This window comes from Oreochromis aureus, linkage group 4 (genome assembly GCF_013358895.1).
Source record: "Oreochromis aureus strain Israel breed Guangdong linkage group 4, ZZ_aureus, whole genome shotgun sequence".
Classification (NCBI taxonomy): domain Eukaryota; kingdom Metazoa; phylum Chordata; class Actinopteri; order Cichliformes; family Cichlidae; genus Oreochromis; species Oreochromis aureus.
This window is the reverse complement of record NC_052945.1, coordinates 20,150,764-20,177,174: the sequence shown is the minus strand read 5'-3', so window position 1 is coordinate 20,177,174 and position 26,411 is coordinate 20,150,764. Positions and strand designations below refer to the sequence as shown.

The window sequence follows — 26,411 nt, the reverse complement described above, 5'->3', positions numbered from 1 at the left end:
AAATGATTCAGCTATAAGGAACAACTGCAATGAAGTTATTATTTCTTTGCGGTGTTTAAGGGTTCTTTAAACACATTCGTTTTGAGAAACTGATGCGTGTCGTATATTTGTCTCTTCTTTTCCTTTTTTTAAATTTCTTTAATACCGGCAGCCCTGTTTGAAACATCCATTAAGGCCTAAGTGTGTGTATAGGTGTGTATTTCTCCTCAGCTGCAATGCTCCTTAACCCCAGTCTTGTTAATACGTGGTTCGAGAGGATTAGCATCATGGTGATCCTGCTCAACTGTGTGACACTGGGCATGTACCAGCCCTGTGAGAACATCGATTGCACCTCGGACCGCTGCCAGATACTACAGGTAAGCTGGCCTGCTGTGTTTATGTGTGCACATGTGTGTGCACTGAGGATGAGATGGAACTAAATTTTCAATTATTTGCGACAAATTCAAAGCAGCTCATGTATCGCTTCCTGTTGCTATTCCTCAAGCTGTGATTCATGCACACTACAGACAGTTTTTTTTGTTGATTTTTTTTCCCTTCTGTAATGTTTGTATTTTCTCCTACTCTCCGAGCAGGGAAATGGGATTCAGTTTGTTTAAAAATAGTGCTGTGGAGCCACATGTGAATTTGTCAGTTCAAGAATTCCAGAATACATATGGGGAGAAAAGTGCCAGCTGTTTAAATTGTACATGCTCAAGTAGGGAAATTAGCTTAGTTTGGAAAAATATGTTGTTAATCAGAATTATTAAGCAGAAAATACACAAAAACAGCAAAAGAATTGAGTCACAATAATATTACTACACTCTAATAAACAGTGCACACTAAAAGAAATAACAGGTGGCAAAAGAAACAGAGTTTTGATGCAGTAGAGTGTGAAAGTGAAATGCTTGTTGAAGCTGTCCTAGAGGATAATAATAATAATAATAATGATAATAATAATAATGATAATAATAATACATTTTATTTTTCATTTTATTTAAGACCCTAAATGTTAACTTACACTAGCACAGAACAGTAGCAACATTACAATGTAATAAAACATAGCAAAATAAAATTTAAACATAAGGTAAATAAGAAAAGAAAGCAGGCATGCAAGTATAAAAGCTGAGCAAGGTAAAAATGGACTAAGACAGAAAAAGATCTTTCACTGGTACCAAAAGGAAAAATCTCTAAAATTGGTTTTCAGTGATGGCTTATTATGGGATAAATCATCTAACCCATGAGTAGACATGTTTATCAATGTAAGGATGTGCTAGTGTTGCTTTGCTGTTTGGACACTGAGCTGATTAGACTCTACACCCTCTTATAGGAACATTAGACTTAGGCTCTTTTGCTCCTTATAACATAGCCCAGCAGTGTTTTATACTTTGTTATGCAGTGTTGATGTTATTGTGTTGTACTGTAGATTAAACCCCTTGTCTCCATATGAAGATATAGTTTGAAAAGTATGTAACAACTCTGTAACAAAGTCAGAATTTCCTGTTCAAAGAGAAATAAGCTTAGTTTTTATACTTATGAGAGTTGAAGCTCGGGTCGAGCAGTTTGGAGACAATGTTAGAGAGGCAAGCTGAGATGGGTTGGATGTGCAGAGGTGGGATAGCTGATATATCGGAAAAAGGAAGTTGGAGATGGAGCTGTGAGGCAGGAGGAAAAGGGAAAGACCACAGAAAAGATTAATGGACAGTGTGACAGAGGAGTGAGACGGAGGCAGATGATCCAAACATGGAAAGGGTAAGTTTGTGCTGACGTAAAAAAAAAAAGAGAGAAAAAGAACAACATTAATATTTGTTTGATTTCTGATTTTTTTGTTCTTGGAAATTAAATTTCAGTCTCTGTTAGAAAGAATGCTAAAATGTTTTCTTTCCTTTGTGCCATCTTTCTTTTTCCATCCACACCAATATTATCTAAAGGGTCATCATGTGGTTCTGTGACCAGGCTGTTAAAGTGATTACTGTGTCACAGCATGGCCTCTCCCTCGAATTGGGAGGATTAGTTTTTATCTGGAAAGTAGCCATCTTGACACCAAAGGTGAGAAGTGAGGATCCCTTTGACAACTTTGTCACTGGGTATATGGTTTAAGTGAGAAACATTGTTCTATATTGACTTATTTATAAGCTGACTACAGAAGGTCACATGTAGGCCCCATAACTGATAAAAATACAGTGCAGTGCATGTTACTAGGCAAAATCTGATTTTTTGCTCATGTACTTCCCTGATGCTGTGCTAGATCATCACTAACAAATAAGTTACTCACAGGTTGACGTCAGATCACAGAATCAGTACTGTGTGCTTTTCAAATAGGTTCCCATTGTTTTTGTAAGCCATGTTGCGCTGTGTGATGTGTTACTGATGAGTGATGGGTGATTTGCCAGCTGGCTGAAGACTCACTATGTTCCTCTGGGATTGTAATTGCTTTGCACTGAAGTAAATTTGGCAGGCTCAATTTCAGGTGCGACAAGGACAACCTGATTCTGCCTCGCGTGCTTTCGCTTGCCGATTTTTTAATGGCCACTGACACTGAAAATCTTTCTACAGTAACCTGCACATGAGCTTTCTGTCGCTTGTTTGTCTGTTCTTATGTTTTGGCTTGTTGTTTCACCATATCTCACTTGCCTACAGCACATTAGGGTGGATTATGACATCAAATAAAGCCCTCCAGACCAAACTGTAATAGGTTTATTTATCTCATCGGATTTTCCTTTCATTGTGCAGAGATTTAAAATAAATATTTATTTAGTATTGTTTTGAGGCTGTGCAACACATCTTTCTGCTTCGCTCTCCACTTTTCCTGTTCTCATCCTCCACCCTGATGTCATCTTTACCCCTCCCTATGTTCCCATTCCCCCTTCCTACAAACTCCTTCTCTCTCTCTGCATCTTTTGTCTCTCTAACAAGCATATTTTCTCCCCAGGTAGTGTGAGGGGTCCTATTCTGGTGGTTGCTAATGGTAACAGGAGGGATTTTGCTGACAGGGCTTAGATAGTTAAGAGTGGCCCTCACATACTTCTCTGAGTCTCTGAGAATACAGCAAGCCTGCCTTACTTCCTGGAGGAAAAATAAAAGAGGGCCACAAACAGTATAAAAATCGATTTGGACATCTGTAGGGGTTAAATTGTGATATATAATAAGAAAATGCCCTTGACCTCAGAGGTTGAAATGCTTGGTAAAATGTGGTCCGGAGTCAATATCCAATAATAACTCTGTGCTATGAAAAGATATCAGGTCTCAAATACCATGCCTCTGTAATTATTCATTCTAAAATTAATTAGAATTAGAATGATGTGTGACTCCAGTTCGTGGAGAACTGAAGGACAACACAACTCAATGATGTGTCTGGTTAAAGGTATAAATGCATTGTCTTTTACTGAGTACTGAATACAACAATGTCTTATTTATGTTTTGTTTCAACTTCATCTTTGCAAAGTGGACTAGGAGATGGTAACAGTTGACCAAACCACTGAGAGGCAAATGAGTAAAACTTAAAAATGAGATGTTTTGATTATATGTTTTCTCTCTCCCGTAGTATGTATTCTGTCCTCTCCCTGTGTGCTTCTTTTTCTTGGTAGTGTGAGGACTGGGTGACCTTGTTTATGTTTCTGAAAGGTGAGATTAGAGTCAAATAGCATGCCCAGGATTCTGGTAGCTGATTTCATAATGACAGGCCAAGGACAAAGGAAGTACTTGATGCTTTGATGCAGCATGTCCAAAGCAATAATTGAAATCTCAGTTTTTTTCTGAGTTATTTTTTTTTTTAATTGCACACATGTATTACTTAATATCAGTTAGACAGTGTTTAAGTTTGAAAATTAGGATTTTACAGGGAGAGTGAAAAGAAATATTATTTATACATGAAATGTTATTTAATATATAATAAGGCCCAAAGGTACCATATTTAATCAAAGTAGGAAAGGTCCCAGTATAGACCCTGGAAGGACTCCACAGTTTAGTTCTGCATAAGGAGAGCTTTGGTCACCGATGGAAACAAAACATTTTCAGTTGGTCAGATGTGACGTAAACCACTGCGGAGCTCCAACCCAGTGCTGCAGCCTGTCGGTGGTCTACAGCACAGGTGTCAAACTCCAGTCCTCGATGGCCAGTGTCCTGAAACCTTTACATGTATCCCTGCTGCAGCACACCTGAATAAAATTAGTAGGTCATTAGCAAGACACTATAGAACGTGACTCCATGCTGAGGTAGCAATTTAGCCATTTGATTCATGTTACAGCACCTCATGGGTGAATGAACATGGTGCAATAAAAGTACTTTTAGAAGTTTTTCTAAACACTTACATTTACTTACATTTATATAAATGTACTTGACTAGAGTTAGGGGTTGCCACCTCAGCATGAAGTCAAGTTCTATAGAGTTTTGCCATTATTCAAGTGTGTTGCAGCAGGGATACATTTAAACGTTTCAGGACATCGGCCCTAGAGGACTGGAACTTGACACCACTGGTCTACGGTATCAAATGTTGCACCTAAATCAAGTAGCACAAGAACAGAATATCCATCAGTATCAGCAGTTCCTAAGACATAAGTTTGTCACCTTAATAAGCACAATGTCAGGACTTCAAAAATGTTCTGATGTAATCCTTCAAGAAGTTTTAGCCAGACAGTCTTCTCTAAAAGTTTTCGTATAAAAGGTAACTCTGACACTGAGCTGTACTTGTAATCAGAAAGAGTGAGGCCAGATTTGTTTGATGAGTGGTTGCCCACAGGCTGTATTTAAATATACTGGGATACAGCCAGAGGACAGAGAGCTGTTAATTACTGAAAGCAACCAAGGGGCAGTGATATCCAAGACTTCACACAGACATTTTGGAGGTATCATTTCTGCTTGATGAGTGTTTCAGTTGTGACACAGTACTTAAAAGCTCATCCAAAGAGACTGGCATAGAAGAAGATAAAATTATGACTAAGTTACTGGACATCAATAAAAGAATCTGAAGCTACTGTTTTGGATTTGATGCCAATTTTCTTCCTTTAAAAAGCTCAGAAACTGGAGAAATTACAGGATTTAAAAAGGCAGTCTGCTGTGTTAAAAGACAGCTCTCAGGCTATGCTTATTAGTACTGAAGTAGAGAAATAAGTGCCCTTTGCAGTCTTAACCCATTCATTGAAATCAACCATTAAATCATTCAATTCTTTCATTTCGTTTCTTGATAGTGTACCTGAAGATTTGTCTTCTTCCATCTCCTTTCTGCCCTCCAAGATTTTTTTTTTTTTTTTTGAGGGAGACCTGGCCAAGAAGGCAAGCCATTAAAAAATTATAAATTATAAAACCAAATATAACATCTTCTGAATAGTAATTGCACTCTTCGGTTACAGAAGTCTTCATAAAAGCTCTGAACTCTCCTGGAGAGACAAAAGCATTCAGCTTTAATGTGCACTGAAGGTTATTCCATGACCAAGGTGCAAAATACCAACCTCAGAAACAAAATCCAGGGATCCCCACAACGGCGCCATCTAAAAGAGTGCAAATCATACAAGCTGCTTGAAGGTGTTGGCTGTTTACACAGATAACAAGAGCATTTACCCACTATTGGTTTGTACATCAAAATATACCAGTGCATTTGCCTCCTAAGGCTTAATAAAGCCAAGAATCCAGATTATAAAGTGCACAGTGAAGTGAAGTGTACTGGACAACTAATTTGATATGAAATGTGAAGCACTGTGATAGAGTAAAGATAAAGAAGTGTAGAGCATGTACATTTTATAACAATTATTAAAAACATTTAAGAATGCAGTATGTACGCTTGATTCCCTAACTGATAAATTAAGACGGACTGTATTTTGACAATAACAACCCAGTCGAGCCTTCAGCTTTTTCACTAAATGCTCAGTTTCAACGTTAAATGAAAGTCTATCATCCATCCATACCCAAACATATGCAGAACAATACTCTTTGAATTCTTTCAAAAGTTTCCCCCTAGGTTACAACATGATCTGATATTTGGTTTTGTTAGCATTAACAACCTGCTTTACACCATTCAATGATGCCTGCAGTTGCTGAACGGCAGTTTGAAGCTTCTTAACAGCCTGGCTCAGAGGAGAGCCTACTAGGCAATATATGGTGTCATCTGCATAAAAAGTGTACTTTAGCTTTAAACATACTGTTCCCAAAGTTATTAATAATATGAAACTGCAAATTAGAATTAGGATTAGGATTCAACTTTGTTGCCATTACACACATGTATAAATACAGGGTAAGGAAATAGAGTTTGCATCTAATCAGAAGTGCAAAGAGTTAGTGCAAAAAGAGCAGATTATATAAAGATCAGTTAAGTAGAGCGCAAATATACAGATGAAGTAGAGACAAATGTACATATGTACTACTGTATACATATGTAGAGATATACGGATATACAGATGATCTGTATAGCAGATGTTCTATATTGCTATACACACGGGCAGATATACAGATGTGCTATGTCGGGTGACAGCTGTGGGGAAGAAGCTGATCCTAAACCTGCTGGTTTTAGTCTGTGGTGTCCTGTAGCGTCTTCCGGAGGGGAGGAGCTGGAACAGTTTATTGGCAGGATGAGAGGTGTCCCTGATAATGATGTGTGCTCGGCGTAGACATCTCTTCTTGTGGACACCCTCAATGGCAGGAAATGGAGTCCCTGTGATGCGTTGGGCGGTTTTCACCACCCGCTGCAGTGCTTTGTGGTCAGCAACAGAGCAATTCCCATACCAGGCTGTGACACAGTTGGTCAGGATGCTCTCTATCACACAGTGGTAGAAGTTACCCAGTATGTCAGTAGACACGTGGTTCTTCAGTTCTTCACCAGGCTGGAGGTCTTAGTTGACCAGGACAGATTCTAAGAGAGGTGGGTCCCCAAGAACTTGAAACTGGAGACCCGTTCAACAGCTGTGCCATTTATGTAGATGGGGGCATGGGTGTCTCTTTTCTCTCTCCTGAAGTCCATAATGAGCTAATGAAACGGGGTCTAAAACTGAGCCTTAGAGGACTCCTTTACAAACTAGGCTTACATCCAGCTGTATAAACATGCTGTGTTCTGTCTAAAACATAGCTCCTAATCCACCCTGTTGCCTAAACTAGTATCACTGATTGACCATAAAGCAACTGGCCAACAGATTCAAATGAACAAAACACCACAATCCTGCATCCTGTCTGAGTCATTAAGAACATAATTTTTTGCCAAAATAGCTGTAGTTTTGGTTCTATGAACAAATCTATTGAGTTTTAAAATTGTTGTCTGGCAGGTATTGCTTCAGTTAAGAGTTTGTTTCAGATTCTAAAATCATAGGATACTTGGCAGTTGGATGTAGGGTGATAATCTTGAAAAAATGAATGCCCCTAAAATAATACGAATAAACACGACCGGGTTAGGCAGGTAAAAAAAAAAAAGTAAAAACTAGTGCTGTCAGCGTTAATCTCGTTAAAATGACGTTAACGCCAAAACCGCATTAACACAGCAAACCTCCATTAGCGAGTTAACGCGGCTCCCCCGTGCGAAGACTGCACGGTGTCAACGCATTAGCACGGTTAGCTCGTTAACGCGTTAGCGCCGTTCAGCACCCTGCACGGGGTTATCCACGTTAACTAGCTAACGGAGGTTTGCCGCGTTTTGCTTTTATGGCGTTAACATCATTTTAGCAAGATTAACGCTGACAGCACTAGTAAAAACTCTTTATAACTGTTTAATAGATATTTCCTCTTAAGCAACACAAGTCAAAGGACTCCCACTCAGGAGCTTCAGTCAGTGTTTAAAATCAAATCCAAAAACTCTGGTCTGTATTTGCAATTATTTCTCATGAAAAAAGTTATTTTCTTTTCATCAATTGATTTGGATGGTACATGGATTTCGATTCATTATATCTTCAACTCTGCACCTGTTATAGTTTTCAGTAGCGCTTCAGATGTTCAGAAAACACACGTACACTTTATAAATCACTGTGTCTGGTATTCCCTTTCCTGCCCTATTTTGTTAAGTGAGTATTTGTCCCTGTGGTGCCTTTGGTTTTATACACTGATTAATTTTGTCAGTCACAAGTAGAGTAAGACACACACACAACATAATTTTATTTTTAAATGGTCCAACATCACAATCCTTACAACCTACTTACCATGTCCTTTCCTCTTGCCAAATAAGTGGTACAATGACAGCATATAAAGTAGCTTCCACACCAGCTCCTATTTCAAATCATGAAAGGGCCCATCACAAGACAGCCTCAACCTCTATACAAATCATGTTGATGATGAAACCTGATAGGTTGACTGAAGAGGAAGCTGGCGATAGTGACAAATAACGATGATGAATTCATTCCCCTTTCACTCAGAGCAGAGCACGACAGGGATTCAACTGGTGCAGCCAATGTCGGATTACATGTGAAGCGTGCAGGCTGCATTATTTATCAAAACATCATTTAAACAGCATGTGAGCCTGATTTTCTCATCTTTCCCATTGAAAGCTGCCAGCTCTGTATACTAGCTGTATATGAGCTGGTGTGTGTATCACTCTGTATGTGTTTGAATGAGCAGCGATGGAACACACATGTTGGTTTCCGATGCATTACAAGGCAAAGTCGTGCCCGTATATTTACACACAAAACCATCCTTGCATACCCAAAAGCAGAGATTTATAAATTTTCAGCGCATAAATTTGTACCAGCTCACCTCTGTCCCTGCTTTTACAGATTTTGATCTTTGAGAATAACAAACAATACAGACAATGCCCAACCAGAGAATAGATTACTGTTTCTGAATCCAATCTCTTGACTCTTGCTATTTCTAGATGGAGACAAAAACAACATCCCAGGCTTCTGCCAGTGCTGCAGCATGAATAAATCCTCAAAATTTCACACACCATTTGTCTCATTCTATTTGGTCTATAGCTGCAAACACCATCTTGCAATTGTTCATCATTACTGAGTGGAAAAGAATGTTGTTTCTACCACTGAATCCATTTTATGTCTTCCCAAAACTTGGGGAAGGTAATAATCTTAGAGTTTCCTTTGGTAAACTATCCTGTTATTTCTATATAAAATGTCTTGGTTGCTGAAAGTCGTCAGGTACTGTATCTTTAATGTATCTTTACACCATTTATAATTCTATTTGTCTGCTCATTGCTCTCATATTTAGTGACTACAGAGTTGTTTAATCGTTCCACCAAATTTTTGTGTTTTTCCTCACAGTTTTTGAACTAAGTCAAATTATATTCAGGGATTTTTAATTAGCAGGCATGACTTCATTTGAATTTCTTGGTCTCGGTCCTGTAATCTCCATGTGAAGATGTAGCAGCTTGAGTTATATAGTGTAGGAATATGTGACTTGGCAGGAAGCACAGTCATAGAGCCTTCGGCAAGGCAGTGGGAAAGATTGTTACCAAAATACAATAGGTGGTTTAGCTAGCGATCTGTGTATAATAATGTAATCAGGACATGGCAGAAATGTGCTCTTATCTGTCTCTATCGTTCTGGTTATCTCTCACCATGTTTTCGCTCTTCATCTTTGTTTTCTCTGAGGTTTGACCTGGATCTTCCTCTTTCTTATTCCTGATCACTTCCTACTTCTTTTGTGATTTAAGTATTATAGAGTAGGCAGGTTCAAACAAAGCACTGTGTGTTTTGTGTGATGCTCTATTATGGTAGTACGGACTATGTTCGCAGTGCATACACACATTTAGCTCTTAAGCCTTTTTACAGTCCAGCAAACTTGGCTTCATCAGCAGCCACATGGTAGTACAGACACACACACACACAAATAGATCAGAACACATCAGTCTTGAATATTATTTTGTTTGTGAGTGATTGGTGTGTTAGGAAACAAACTCATTTGACATCAGCTGTGGCGTGCCGTATTTAGAGTGTTAAAATTGCTGTTGAGAATAAAAGGTCATGCATTGGTTTAAAGTGTTTGAATAGATACAGGGCTGAACTAAGGAACTGCTTGAAGCTTGCTTCAGGGCACGTGTACCATTTCGTTTTAATCTTTCAGTTTTCATAGTACTATCAGTGATTTTTTCCCAAATCGCACCATTAACAATTAAAAGCAACCACCTTTTAAAGTTCAGACAATTTTTCTATTAGAGAATGACTGTTCTTCCAATACTGAAAATCAAAGTTGAAAAAAATGAAGGGGGAGCTTTATCAACAGCTTGAGCCTACTAATCTCTCGAACACACCAGATAAAACAGATGTCTGGCCCATGTGTTTCAAGTAAAATATATAAAAGCTTTTATTTTTTTCTATCTTCAGCTCATTTTCCTTTGTGTTTATCTCCCTCCCGTTGCTCACAGGCCTTTGATGCATTCATCTACATCTTCTTCGCCTTGGAGATGGTGGTAAAGATGGTGGCTCTGGGGATCTTTGGCCGTCGCTGTTACCTGGGCGACACCTGGAACAGACTGGACTTCTTCATAGTCATGGCAGGGTAAGCAAAAATCATTATGCAAGCATTCATTCATACAGTAGGCTTCTAATATCGATGACTGGTCTGAGCAGGTAACCCATATGTTGAAAGGCTCCCTGTCTACTGTCCTGTCAGAAAATAAGGATAAACAGTCTAAAATATTCTTTAAAAAATAAAGGCATAAAATTAACCATTTTAATACTGCACTAGACAATATACAGTATACCAATGATTCATAAAAAGAGGAACTCTGCATACTCAGCATACAGCAGCCAAAAGGTGTATGGATAAAGATGCTAAACTAATGTTAGTACAAATAGACAAATAGACAGCAATCTCATTTTACAAATAAATGTTTTATTGCTTTACACACAAAACTGTAACAGTGGATGTGGCACAGCTCTGAGTGACTCTTGTGTTCTGAAACAAGCAAAGGTCGGTGTAGAAAACCTTCAGGTAGCAGCTTTGCACTTTTACCTGCCACTGACCAAACGTGATGGCAGGCCACTGAAAAGCTTTGCTGTTGTCAATGTGTCTTTAAAAACTGCTTGGAAAACAGGCTTTGACACAACGCTCGGCCAGAAAAAGTCACTGTGTGGCGTGAACGAAGCGGCAAAACCGCTATGCAATCACAGCCATCCAGTTTGCTCTGATTGTGCGGCCGTTTCAAATGTTTCTGTATTTTTCAGCAGCTCCAGCAGAGTGAGACATCAGCTCTTCTTAAGCCATCAGCACTTACATGTTAATTTCAGAGAATTTAAAAAAAGATAAATAGTTAAATCAAACTTATGGTATTAAGAGTCCCTGATATTCTGCCACAGACACTACAGTATCACAGACCGAGATACTACACAGTAAAGTATTGGGTGTTCACCAGATATTGATCAAAAATGTAGCTTGGCACAGTTATAAAAAAACAGCAAATCAATTTAAGAACATTTAACACTTACATGTCGGCAACAACATGCATGTCTGTGGTCATATATTCATATATTACAGGTTTAACTTGTTCTTGCAAAGTTTTCATCACACATGCTTTTAATGCGTGAGAAAAATACAAGGCAGATGTGCTAGATGGATGCATGTGCACAAAACCAAAGTAAACACACCTGCTCAAACACCTGCTTTAACCCAAGTGAAATGCGAGGCTCAGACTGACAGGTGATAAAGTCCCTCTGTATGCGTGTGTGGTGTGTTTGTGTTTGTTTTGGTCCTGGGGGGTGTGCGGGGGTGAGGAGATGCTCACATCTGGGGGATTCAACTCTATTCTGAGGGGGAAAAAATGAAGCCCTCATACCATAAACACATAAAGCTTTTTAGTATGTAGACTTGGTTTAAAAAGTCTCCAGAAAATGAGCATAAGGAAATGTAATGTCCTCCGAAGTGACGACTATGTGAAGGAGAGGGAGATGGATGGGAGGAGTGGCTGGTATAATGGCGCACAAACAACGATAAAGCTACAGACTTTCCAGGGTCGGTGCAGGGACATTCATCTTCATTTGAGCTGAATCAGTTTATCCTCAGCGGATGCTCAAACACAGCTCGCGCGAGTCTATGTGCGCGTTTATGGCACAGAATTACCCACACAGATTACAGTCTGTCAGCTTATGCCTTTGCTGTGTTTAATCTGCGTGTGTGCGCCTGTGTTTGTGTATGCATTTGTGCGAACACCTCGGTCTTCGTTTGCCTCTTGGCAGCACCCAGTAGATTAGCGTCTAGGCTAATTGCAGAGGGCAGTGCCAGCTTTTCTGGGCCAAATCACAGTCAACATTCTGCTACGAGCTCCATGCCTGTTACCTACGGGCAACACCTCTTTTTTGTCTCTTTTTGACTCACCTTGCTGCTCCTTCTTTCTTCTTGACATGCTCAGTTGAACATCCACCCTTCGGCCCCCATACACTCCTTTCTTTTGTCCAGAGTGGGTTTCCCTTTCTGTCTTTAACACCACCACACAGAAAATAATGTTTCTTTGTTTTTTTCATTTCCACTGCACTGACATTAATTTCTTTCCCACTTTGTGTGGAATCTGCAGTGACAGCATGCAAATTCCATATCTTTGTGCCAATATTACTGAAATTCATGATTCAGCAAAGAAGTGTGACCCTTTTTACTCAAAGTCAGCTTTGACTTCTGTATCTTTTTCAAATGTATACCAAGGATGCCAGCATACTGGCAACCTGTCCAGGGTGTACCTCCTCTTTCACTGCATGACAGCTGTAACAGGTTCCAGCCCCTCCCCCGTGACTCTGAATTGGATAAGTGGAAGAAAATGGATGGACAGATGAATGGATGCCAAGGAAAAAGCTGAAAAATTTAACAGGTCAAAGAAATCGTGGAAAAATGAATGATGCTAGTATATGGAGTATGCTAAAGAGCTGTGCCTTGACTAGGCACAGCTCTTTAGGTGCTCTTGTATTTTCACAATACAAAAATTTCAAACTGATTCGGCTGCTCTACTCCGAATTTCACTCTTTATTTGCTCAGATTAGTTCTCCACACTCTGGACTCTCTGCTCAGTTTAACTCTAGTTCGCTGCTGCTCTTTACAGGCAGTTCACCATGTGTCCATAATCCGCTCTGCCACAGCTCAACATTCGATCCATGACCCGTTCAGCCGGCAATAATTATTCATCTTTTTTCTAACAGCCTGCTAATCGCTACATTAACGAAAACAGATGGCAAATGTGGCTATCGATAATTGCTAATAGTTAAACGGCTACTGTTAATGCGTTTGCTGGCTGAGTTAACATTTATAACTGTTCGATATTTCAATGTTGTTGAAGCGGGAGCTTCACTAACCTCTTTGTATTCCTCCTAAAGTGTTGTTCCAGTGTTATAAGTAGTTATAAGTAGTGTTGAAGTAGTTAATGTTTATAACGTTAACTACTTCAGCTGTTAGTGAGGGTATGAGCTCTGATCGCACTGTTTGCATCAATATGGTTGCAAATGGGTATTTTCATTCAGTATTAGTTTTAATATTGATTAATATCTGAGTATCAGTTTTTGGCAACCTTAGTCTTGACTGAAGCTGATGCCAATTATGATGAGACCAGTCTTGAAAACTAAAAAAGAAGGCAACTGGATGATGCACTGTGGTTCATGTGATGACTCGTATGATCAATAGTGGGTTAAAGACCCAGAATCACCTGAAGGACCTCCAAAATGAAGAACCCCCATTAAGGATTTATTACCTGGGAGACTCTTGAAGAAGTCTCCCAGGTAATAACCTGAAACATTTTCAAGCTCTCAAGACTACCATGAATTGCATGACTAAGAACCTACAAAACACATGATGAGACAGGTTTTCCTCATCCAGAAAGGATTATTAAAGAGACTCAGCTGTAACTTGTGGAAACATTTACTCTATGTTTGCACCAACGCTGAAAAGGAAACTGCACTTCAATAGTTTATAATGGCACTTTGGTTCTGAGGGCTCCCTTTAATGGGGAAGATTGCTATGTTTAAGACAGATAGTCAATGTTTATGCCATAAGGTGGTGACATTGTGGTCTACACTTCAGGTTTCTGACCTTTGTGTTTCTGCTTATGCAAGTAAGATGTGCTATGCCAAGACTCGGAGGTCATCAGTAGAGCCCACTCATCACTTTACAGCCTGTAACGTGATGAGTTACAGAGTAGGTTTGATCCTTTAGGACCTTTTCATGAAAATGAGAGACTAGGTCTAAAAAGCTTTGTCACCTTGGATGACACTATAAAGATAAATCTATTTGGATATATATAGTAAGAAATTGGCTTAACATCCTTTATGAAGCTCAGCTGAAATTCACAATTACACGAGACAAAAACAAGAAAGCGCTGCAGCTGTTGTTCAGTTTTCATTATTTTACAAGGAGATCATCACAGCTGAGCAATCTCTTTTTGTGTTTCATATATAAATGATGCCAAAACGCATATTTCCCAATGCAGAACTTAAACTTTTGTGTTTTATGATTGTGGCTAATTGCTAACTTTGCTTTCAAGTCACGACATATTTGACATCTAGATTGTTTCTAGTGTTTCATCATCCTTTATACTAAAAGTGCGCCTGATCTCTGACACTAGGCCCACCCTAGGTTTCCGCTGAAGCTCTACATTTTACATTTTACACTGATATAGAAAGGCACGTTCACACAGACACACGCACACAGTGTGGTTACATAAAAGCATGAATGAGATGAAGGTATCACGAGCAGAAAAGCAATAATAAAAAGGTTGCTTGCGGCAGTCCACTAATTACCCTCCCAAACACATCGGCCTGATTGATGTGCACAGAAAGAGACACTTCTATAGATAGAATGCATACACAATGCATGCACACACACACACAAAGACGTACATGTCTAAAGACCCACACACATGCAAGCACATTAATGATCTTCTGTTCTCGTTTTTAATTTCTTTGTTGCTCTGTGTGTGATCAGGATGTAATTGGATCGCTAACAAAGCTGCAATATCTGCACTTATCTAAGCAATTATATGTGTTTTGGGTAGGCTGTGTCTGTCTAATAGTGTATCGCTCAGCCTATAAGCTATACAATCAACGCATTTACATTTAGTATTTGTCCTTGAGCTAACTAAGAGACGGACATGTGTTTTTTAATTGCTTTAAAGCTAGCTTTTGTCATTTTAGCCCTTTGTTCAGGCTCCCAGCAGCCCATATCAAATCCTTTTTTGCATTAAAACTAGTAGAAAAGCTACTAGCCCCACCCCTAAAACTGTTCCACTCTTCTCTGTGGTTTGGCATTGTGGCCTGTTTTCGACTGAGAAAATTCTCCCTTGCAATGATGGTCTCGTCCAGCTACAGTATAAGACTCAAAAACTACAAAAAACCCACAACTCTAGGAGTAAGTTTAAAACAAAACACGAGTAAGCATTTCACCTAAAATTGCAATCCTAGTTTTTAAATATTTCACAATCATATGAATAAATTGCTAGTGGTTAGAGTTGACTCCCTGTAGGTTGCGCAGCAGTTAAACCCCTTGTACAACAAGTAATCCTACTTAAGTGTGAGCTGGGGTGCTCCTCGGCTGATGACTCTGTGCTTGTTGTTGAAGGGCAAATGGAGAGAGCTTCCCTTTGGGATCAATAAAGTTTCACATTATTGGAAATGACACGGTTCATAAGTCTATCTATGTGAGAGACAGTGAGCTTGGCTTGTTTTTTACAAAGCCAGCGGATGTGCTTTGGGTGTTATTAGCTTGTGTTGGATGCGCTGTTGTTGGTATCACGCTGTCCCGACACTGTCGTAGCCCCAGGCACATTAATTTTGCGCACGCTCTTGGACAAACACACGTAAGTATTACACAATCCACACAGTTTGTTCGCATATACATGCACACCGTGGTATTTATTCTGTCATTTATTACACATATACTGTAAATTTCATACATTCACTTCACTCTGTGTGATTACAGTCGTGTAGTAGTGTATGGCACATTCAGACGTACACAGTGCTTTCATACCGTGACCGTTCTCCTATGAAAGTGGTTTGGGTTTGGGGGCACAAACAGCTTAGCCATGCTGTGGAAATGACTTGCTAACAGATGCCAGGCACTGACTGAGCCGCAACATCCTGCAGGCAACACTTAGAATAGAATGAATCCCTTTTTTTCCCTGCTCTTTTCTTCTTCCTCACCTCTCTTTCATGTTATTCTCCCTTTTTGATGCTTTGTCACTTTATACCCCACACTCCCACCCCAACCCCGCGTTTTCTCTGGAGGGTTGCACCTCCACGTGCAGTAAATTTCCCATACAGCTGAGATTCATGGAGCTAAGGGAGGGCACCAGTGAGACTAGATCAAAGAAAGACCAGTGGCTTTGAATCATGGACAGAGATCTGTGTTGAAGCTGGGGCTATGTTAATGTTTTTCTCCTAGGCTGAACCAGTGACCGATCAAGGTAGTGACAGTTCATGATTAAATGATTAACTGATCTCTATTTTCATTTTTGCTTCTTTGTCTGTATATTCAGGATGGTAGAGTACTCGCTGGACCTGCAGAACATCAACCTGTCAGCCATTCGGACAGTGAGGGTTCTTCGGCCGCTCAAAGCCATTAACAGAGTGCCAAGTGAGATCATCATTAACATTTTGTGTGTGTTTGTTTCTGGGCAAATTCTTTGCTGTTTAATGTTTCATGTCTCCATGTGGCCTTTGAGGTATACTTTTGCTTGTAGTTTCTCTTTGTAGATCTGTATTTCTGTCAGTTCACATAGAGTCCAAATGCATCAACATGGAAATTCATGTATATGTATTACATATTTTGCTTTTTTCCTGCATTCGCATGCCACCTGTTCCCTGTGGGCATCATTAAACATTTATCGTATGCTTAATCATGCAGGCAGTTCAAACCGTGAGTCACGGCTTTATCAGATTTACAAACCGTCCATTAATGCTGCTTCACTGATCGGTGTGTGACCATAACCCTGTTTCTCTCATCAAAAACTCAGCGCTTGGCCAAACTTTTTAACTCCAATTGATTTCTTTGTTCTGCAGCCCTGACAGACATCTCCTAATCATTGCAAGCGAGCAATTAGCCTGCCTGGGCCAATTTCAGACCAGTCCAATCACTTTGTTCCAGCACTTGAGTGATTGGTCAAGCTAATGCTAATTTTGGGTTATGTATTTTTTTATGTATTTAAGAAAAAAAAAGATATTATAGGAAATCATTCCTTAAAGGTCATAAAAATGAACTGAAGTAGTCAGGCACTTGTGTTCAGTACTCATCAAGAGAACCAGACTCATTTCTAACTTTACTGTAGTAGCAATTACTATTAGTTTTATTAGCCTATATGTTTTGAAAGTGCGCTCTAAGACTGAGATCTGGGAACTGTGGAGGCCATTTGTGTGCAGTAACTTTGAGATGATTTAAGCTTTATGGCATGTTCTTCACTGGAAACAGATATAGTACAATCTGAACATAAAGGGATGGATGTAGTCAGCAGTACGTCAGGTAGGCTCAGGGGCCCAAAGTATGCCTGGAAAATATCTTCAACACCATGACACCACCAGCAGCAGCCTGAAGCTTTGATACAAGGCAGGATGGATCCAGGCTTTCATGTTGTTTACACCAAATTCTGACCCTATCATCCGGATGTCAAAGCACACATCGAGACTCATCAGACCAGGCAGGATTTTTCCAATCTTCTATTGTCCAGTTTTGATGAGCTCATGTGAAATGTAGCCTCCGTCTCCTGATCTTAGCTGACAGGAGTGTCACCTGTTGTGGTCTTCTGCTGCTGTAGCCCAACTGCTTCAATGTCCAATATCCTGTGTATTCACAGATGCTCTAGCTTGGTTTGTAATGAATGGTTATTTGAGCTACTGTTGCCCTCCTGTCAGCTCGAATCACCTCTAACCTCTGACATCCACAAGGCATTTTACCCAAGAGAACTGCTGCTCACTGAATATTTTCTCTTTTCTCCTTTTTGAAACATTCTCTGCAAACCATCAAGACGACTATGTGGGAAAATCCCAGTAGATCACCAGCTTTTCAAATACTAAGACCACCCCATGTGGCATCTATATGATGTTCAAACTCACTACAATGACCTTTCTTCCCTGTTGTGACGCTCAGTTTGAACTTTGAACTTCATGCCATTACAGTTAAGAATGGACATTTCAGAGCTAGATGACAATTGTGACATAATAGCTGGGGAAGAAAGATGCAGACAGAGGATAGAAAGAGGTGAGCAGTGGTTCTTCGGGCTTGCATGGAAAATAGTCGATATGTGGCTTTGCAGAGCCAGAGGCTTATATGATAACCATGAGACAACATGTCAAATATCTGTTTTGCTCTTTCTTTTTAATATATTCACTTCTCCTGTTATTTATTATGTACCCATTTGAATTAATATTAGTTCCCCTACACGGTCTGATGAGAAGCAGTCTTACAGGTGGGGCCACAAATGAAGAACTGGCTAAGCAGAATATTTTACACTCAGCAGCAGAAAGAACATGAAGATGCTCACTTTATCATGCTTCCAGCAGTATGGTTAGAAGATATATGCAGCAGACTGCATATGTTGTTCCATGGATAAATGCACAGATTGTAACAAATATGCCTTTAAGGAGATGATTATGCGCCATATCATGAATCTCTTGCTGCATTGCTTTACTGATATGCAGCAGATGAATGCATATGTAGCTATGCATGCATGCATGACCACACTCTTCATTTCTCTTGTTTGTACTTTTTCATACTTTAGTTGTCTGTGTGCTGGAAATGGATACTATTGTTATTTATCTGGTTATCAGTAAGTTGCACATAATGAGCAAGCAGTAACTTGATTCTGTCCCCTATTTGTGACCCCATTAGAGGAGAGGAAGCATGGGGATAAAGCTATTTGTTACTTGTTTTGTTGGGATCGCTACTTTGCCCACAGGTACACAGGGAGCATGAGCACATCCTGACCCCTCACACATATCAATTTGTAACAAAATGGCAGGTAATAGTCCTGTGTGTGTTGTGTATGTGTGTGTAAGAATGTGTGCTTTTGTGTTATACTTTTTTTGATGAAATTGGTGCGAGATAGAGGGAGTGTCAGATCGAATGGCAGCAGAGAAAAAAAACAACAGACAGTATGGAAATGGAAGAGAAGAGAAGAGAAGAGAAGTCTCATGGTCTTGAATGAATAGCACAGGCAGGTAGCTCTAAATGTGTTTCCTCTGTGGCGCAAAGGGAGGCATCCATCTTTATTTGGGAACAGCAGGAGCTGGAAAACCGGCAGAGTCGCCATGAGGGGACAGAGATAGAGGCAGGTAGAAAAAAAGAGGGAAGGAGTAAATATATAGAGAGGCTTAGAAAAAGACTTTTTCTTTTCTCTCTAGTTACTTTTGTTTGTGTTTCTTCCATTCTGCATTTCTCTTTAGTTTGCATGAATATTTTCTTTCTTTTCTATTTGCTTTTTTTCTTCTTCTTTAACGCTCACTTTTTTTAACACCCCCTCAGGCCCTGTCTCGTTCTCGTTCTTGTTCTGCCTTCCATCCATCTCTCCCTCTCTTCACCCAATTAGGCCTAATGGAAAAGTGGCCTAATGACGAGGACCCGGGGGAACAAATACATTTAGACTCGCCTCCAGCCACCACCAGAGACACATATACGCTAGCAACACTACTACTTTCCATTTAATACCAGTTGATGAGACAAATTAGCCAGGGGAGGAAAACAGATGTGCATTCAAGAAAAATTCTTTCATCTGTGCTCTTTAGATAGAAAATGCACTTTCTGTTCCTAGAAAGATTAGAGACATTTCACATTAGACTTCAAATCAATGAAGCACATTCCACCAATTGGTAGCCCATGCATGACGACCAAACAAATATCAAATATAGTAGTGTGCAAAAGTTTTGAGCAACCCCTCGTTTCTTTATATTTTCTTTTCAAGGATCCAGACTTTCTTGGCCTTTCACAATAGTTCTCCAGGTTTTCTGAAGGTCTTTCATCGTTTTTTTTTTGGACAGTAGCTTCATTTTTTACTCATTGGCCTATGTCTGCATGGTGTACAGTGTGTCCTTGAAAAAAGATGTGGAAGACAAAAGAAAAAGTGTCAGCCCTAAAAGCTTGTGTACTTGAGAATTAGAGGAAATCAATCCAGCAAAGTCCTGACATGGACCTGACTGATGCCCTACAGCTGATTTGGATAAGCCCCATAAGAAATGGTCTCAGTGGATGGACGGCTGTCAAGAAGCCATTCTTAAGGAAGAAAAACAGGAAGAAAAGGCTAATGTGTGGAAAATTACAGAAGAACTGGATTGAACATAAATGGCAACAGGACTTCTGGAGTGATGGATCTGAATTTCAATATGTACGAAGGGTGAGTGTCTGCAGACTTCTGTAAAAGATGGTGGGGGCTCTTTTTAACTACCGTATTTTCACGACCATAAGACGCACCGTAATAAAAGGCGCAGTCTCAGTTATGTGTGCCATTACTGTATTTAACACACACATAAGGCGCACCTGATTATAGGGCGTAGGTTTTACATACAATCTACGCCCACACTTCCCCCTTTAACGTTCTCATGGTGTCCTCTACTACGTCCGCCTTACAACAACAACACACACAAGCATACAAGTATGCGTATTTAAAAATAGAGCAGGAGCAAAACTGAGTTTGGTATTCACATTTTTTTTACCGGTAATCGTCATCAATCAAACCCATCGAAGTCCTCATCCTCTGTTTCTGAATTGAACAGCTGCGCTAAATCTCCATCAAACATGCCAGGTTCACTTTCTTCACTGTCAGAGTCACTTTCCGTGCCGTGCAGCTCCTCGGAAATGATGCCGGCTTTTGCGAAAGCTCGAACAACAGTGCCAGCAGACATGTTAGCCCAAGCATCTACAATCCATTTGCAAATTGTGGCGTAACTCGCCCGGCGCTGCCTTCCACTCTTAGTGAAACTGTGGTCTCCATCGGTCATCCATCGGTCCCACGCTGCTCGCAGCCTTACTTTGAACGGGCGGTTCACACAGATGTCCAGCAGTTGGAGTTCCTTTGTCAGGCCTCCCAGAATGACAGCAAGCTCAGAGTTCATTTGCTTCACTTGTTTTTTCACATCGGCTGTGAGATGGGCACGCATAGAGTCACAGATCAACAGTGATGGTGATGCGTGGAAAAAACCACCTGGTCTCCTTACATACACCTCCCTCAGCCACTCTTTCATCATTTCCTCATCCATCCAGCCCTTTTCATTTGCCTTAATGATGACTCCTGCTGGAAACTTCTCTTTAGGCAAAGTCTTTCTCTTAAAAATCACCATAGGCGGCAGTTTCTGTCCATTAGCATGGCAGCCAAGCACAACAGTAAAAGAAGACTTTTCGTGCCCCGTTGTGCGTATCGCTACCGTGCTGGTCCCCTTCTTCTCCACAGTGTGACTCACCGGGATGTTGAAAGTGAGCGGCACCTCGTCCATGTTAGTGATGTGGCTGGGCTGGATGTGTTTGTCGGCGATGTGTTTGCTGCAGTAGGAGCGGAAGATGGCCAGCTTTTCATTATAATCCGCTGGAAGTTGCTGCGCTACTGTAGTCCTGGTCCGGATGGAAAAATGGCACCATTTCATGAAACGAAAGCAACAAGACGGGCCTCCTTGGAAATGTTCGATTTTCATTTCTTCTGCTAGCGTTACTGCTTTTAGTCGAATGGTGACCGTCGAAACACTTCTCCCACTCGTTCTTTGCTCGATGATCCACTGCTTAAGTCTTTCCTCCAACTCGAGCCACCTCGCCTTATGTCTGCGGAAACTCAGCTGCGTCTTCTTGACCTGTCGGAGCTCGTTTTCCAGCTTCCTCCACTTGCGAACCATCGATTCATTAATCTTAAATTCTCTCGCGGCTGCTCGATTTCCATGTTCCTCCGCGTAGCTGATGGCCTTCAGTTTAAACTGTGCTTCATAAGCGTGTCTCTTTGCCATTTTCAGGGTTGTTAAAACAACGATGTTCTGCATAACGCACATACCTGTTCTTTTATATACAATCAATGCCCACACTTCCCCCTTTAGCGTTCTCATGGTGTTCTCTACTATGTCCTCCTTACAACAACAACACACACAGGGCGCACTGCACTATAGGGCGCGCCACACTTTTTGAAGAAAATCTAAGACTTATGTGCGCCTTATGGTCGTGAAAATACAGTACCATCTGGAAAACATCTGATTAGCAATGGCTTCATTTTCATTTATTGTCAGTTGGCCTCCCCAGAGCCTGGACCTCAACATTATTGAAGCACTATGGGATCATGATCACTAAGAACAGAACAGCCTTCAAGAAACCTGGAGAACTATTCATGAATGCTACTTAAAGAAATTACAAGAAAGCTTTCTGAAGAAAGTTCAAGGCTATGTTGAAGATTAAAGGTGGTCACACCAAATATTGACTTTCAAGCTCATTAGAATTGTACAAACTGTGTTTTTGCCTATACACTGCATTTTCATGTGTATTTTCAACACATCCCTGCATCTTTTTCTTAGTTCTCTGTAATAAAGCTCTGAAAAATCGTGATAATAATGATTACAACTTTTGGAAATGGGGACATTTATAAAGATTTTTAAAGACAACATTTTGTTTTCAGTGCCAACATTTGTGTTTGCATCTTTTTGTGTTTGTGTCATCGGTAAGCTACAGGTGCTTGCGTCTTTGTGTAAAGCTATCGTCATCATCTCTCTCAGCTTCTCTCCTGTCATTCAGTCTGTTGGCAGTTTAGATGCACTGTTGTGACACATTAACCTACTGCAGAGTTGTTATTCACGAATCCCGCTATGCCACCGAAAAACACTAATGCACCCGCCATCAGATAAGTAGAGACATACACACAGGCAGTCACGCTCGTAGTAACACCAACACACAGGCAAACCACTCTCAGGTGTCAGTGCGGGATCACTGTGATCTCATCAGTGGGTCTCACCTCTCCCTCTCGTTAGTCCAATCAGCTGTCATTATGTTTCGCTAATCACAGTCTCAATGTGTCATCACAGCAGGACAGGCCAATCCATGGGGAATGAGGTCATCATCGTTCGACAGGAGACGCGCTTGTATTTCTGCAATTAGGTTTTGTCTAATCATGAATAAGACCTCGCGTAGCCTGATTACGCTGCTGTGTCACTGATATGCAACCTTTCAAGCTCTTGATCTTTCAGGAAATGGTTCTGAAAGCGGCGGCGACTCCCGGGCCTGACAGATCCACATGTACTAAACAGAAGTGAAGGAGTTAAATAATTCAAAAGGGAAAGCTGGGTGGGGCACATAAACGAGAATGAAAAGCTTGTTGAACTGGGGGAACATATATAGATAAGAACTGGAAGGAACGTGTTTGGAGTCGTGGTCTCGCTCCGGAAATTCCGATATGTAATCTCCAATTAAATTATGAAGTTTTGCATATATTAACATAATAAAAATAACATTAGAAAAAAATATAACCTCAGATGGATGACAGTGCATGCATATTGCAACATATCATTATTTAGTTTAAAAAAAAACATGCATTAATGCCAAAATGCAGAAGCGGTGTGTGAAAACACTTAGGAATGGGTAATTAAGCCAAAAGCATTTGATTAAGTGATCGTGAGCATCTCAATAGAAGTAGAAGTTTTGGCAGTTTAGTTTGGAGGATTTAGGTGTGTGAAAGCAAAGGAGGAAAGATCAGCAATGATCTTAGAGAAAAATGGTCAAATGGTCTCGCCCCAAGGTCATGCAATGCTCTGGGAATTTGCTAAAATCGTACATCTCAGACTCTGCAGGTCAAAGTTGGCATGTTAAATGTTAAAGTTCACAACAGTATAATTAGGAAAAGCCAGTATGGCTTGCTTGGAAGGGCTGGCAGAAGAAAGTTTCTTCTCTCTAAAAAGAAATGCGGCACAGCTTAGGTTTGCAAAGCTGCATCTGTGCCGGTAACCTCAATCAGCGGAAGCAACGTTGTAAAAAACTCACACAGAAAAACATTACTTTCATGAGATATTTAAAGATGGGATGTACAGTTTTCACACACTCCTTCTGGACTTTGGTTTAGTTTTGGTTAACTAAAACATGACCTGCTCTAGTATGTTATGCACAGTTATTTATCTGAGTTTGGATTTTAATAATTTTAGAACGTTATTTTTATGTTGTGATATGTAAACCCTTAGAATTGACAAAGGGTATCTTTTCTTTATCATTTCAGATGATTATCAATGCAAACTACCGTCCATACAAAGAATAAAATGCCTTTTTAACCAGTGCTGCAAGACTGTGATAATCTGTTACTGCTTAATTCATCTCCTGCTTTACATAGGTATGCGTATCCTGGTGAACCTGCTGCTAGACACTCTACCCATGCTGGGCAATGTGCTGTTGCTGTGCTTCTTCGTCTTCTTCATCTTCGGGATCATCGGGGTGCAGCTGTGGGCGGGGCTCCTGAGAAACCGTTGCTACCCTGAGGAAAACTTCACTGTGTGAGTTAAACTTTGCATCTGCATGTGTTTACGGTTGTGTGTGTATAGTGTCAAGAAACCGGACTGTCATATCTGCTTAATGACAGATATGACAGTGATTTGGCCCAGCATCAAACCGCATTGCTTTCTACTTTCAAGCCATGCTTGTGAAAAATCCATTTCACACATACTAGTAAATTAATCCCAATTTCATGGCTTTCACACAAGATAAATGAATATTTCAATTTACTATATACATTATCATAAATCTTTCCTACAGTGTGTCTTTTCCATTTTTCATTTTGCTTTCAAGTTAGGAAGCAACTCTAACAGTAGTTGTCCCACTTTGCTGCTGAGAAGGTGATTAGGTCCCAGCTGCACGCCTCAATATTCATGACCCTGTGTGACAGCACCTCCCACTGTGTCCATGGCTGTGTGAGTGACATTTACCAGTGATCAGCAGTGTTTGATTTCATTTTCTTGGTTTCCTCTTTTATGCTGGCATCAGCGTATTAGGTACACACTTTTGATGTGTGTTCTAAGGTATACAGGGAGTGCAGAATTATTAGGCAAATGAGTATTTTGTCCACATCATCCTCTTCATGCATGTTGTCTTACTCCAAGCTGTATAGGCTCGAAAGCCTACTACCAATTAAGCATATTAGGTGATGTGCATCTCTGTAATGAGAAGGGGTGTGGTCTAATGACATCAACACCCTATATCAGGTGTGCATAATTATTAGGCAACTTCCTTTCCTTTGGCAAAATGGGTCAAAAGAAGGACTTGACAGGCTCAGAAAAGTCAAAAATAGTGAGATATCTTGCAGAGGGATGCAGCAGTCTTAAAATTGCAAAGCTTCTGAAGCGTGATCATCGAACAATCAAGCGTTTCATTCAAAATAGTCAACAGGGTCGCAAGAAGCGTGTGGAAAAACCAAGGCGCTAAATAACTGCCCATGAACTGAGAAAAGTCAAGCGTGCAGCTGCCAAGATGCCACTTGCCACCAGTTTGGCCATATTTCAGAGCTGCAACATCACTGGAGTGCCCAAAAGCACAAGGTGTGCAATACTCAGAGACATAGCCAAGGTAAGAAAGGCTGAAAGACGACCACCACTGAACAAGACACACAAGCTGAAACGTCAAGACTGGGCCAAGAAATATCTCAAGACTGATTTTTCTAAGGTTTTATGGACTGATGAAATGAGAGTGAGTCTTGATGGGCCAGATGGATGGGCCCGTGGCTGGATTGGTAAAGGGCAGAGAGCTCCAGTCCGACTCAGACGCCAGCAAGGTGGAGGCGGAGTACTGGTTTGGGCTGGTATCATCAAAGATGAGCTTGTGGGGCCTTTTTCGGGTTGAGGATGGAGTCAAGCTCAACTCCCAGTCCTACTGCCAGTTTCTGGAAGACACCTTCTTCAAGCAGTGGTACAGGAAGAAGTCTGCATCCTTCAAGAAAAACATGATTTTCATGCAGGACAATGCTCCATCACACGCGTCCAAGTACTCCACAGCGTGGCTGGCAAGAAAGGGTATAAAAGAAGAAAAACTAATGACATGGCCTCCTTGTTCACCTGATCTGAACCCCATTGAGAACCTGTGGTCCATCATCAAATGTGAGATTTACAAGGAGGGAAAACAGTACACCTCTCTGAACAGTGTCTGGGAGGCTGTGGTTGCTGCTGCACGCAATGTTGATGGTGAACAGATCAAAACACTGACAGAATCCATGGATGGCAGGCTTTTGAGTGTCCTTGCAAAGAAAGGTGGCTATATTGGTCGCTGATTTGTTTTTGTTTTGTTTTTGAATGTCAGAAATGTATATTTGTGAATGTGGAGATGTTATATTGGTTTCACTGGTAAAATAAATAATTGAAATGGGTATATATTTGTTTTTTTGTTAAGTTGCCTAATAATTATGCACAGTAATAGTCACCTGCACACACAGATATCCCCTAAAATAGCTAAAACTAAAACAAACTAAAAACTAATTCCAAAACATTCAGCTTTGATATTAATGAGTTTTTTGGGTTCATTGAGAACATGGTTGTTGTTCAATAATAAAATTATTCCTCAAAAATACAACTTGCCTAATAATTCTGCACTCCCTGTACAGTATATAACCCTTTATGGCCAGTCAGAGCGGG

General features: G+C 40.4%; 1 protein-coding gene across 1 annotated transcript in view; it reads left to right on the top strand.

The window, feature by feature from the left end:
• The first annotated feature begins 215 nt into the window (after positions 1 to 215).
• Positions 216 to 26,411, top strand: part of LOC116329202 (voltage-dependent T-type calcium channel subunit alpha-1I-like) — a 91,390-nt gene continuing 65,194 nt past the window's right edge. The window contains exons 1-4 of the mRNA XM_039611124.1: positions 216 to 356; positions 10,259 to 10,392; positions 16,340 to 16,437; positions 24,128 to 24,287. Of these exons, the coding sequence (XP_039467058.1) occupies positions 216 to 356; positions 10,259 to 10,392; positions 16,340 to 16,437; positions 24,128 to 24,287 (533 nt within the window). The remainder of the gene's footprint in view (positions 357 to 10,258; positions 10,393 to 16,339; positions 16,438 to 24,127; positions 24,288 to 26,411) is intronic.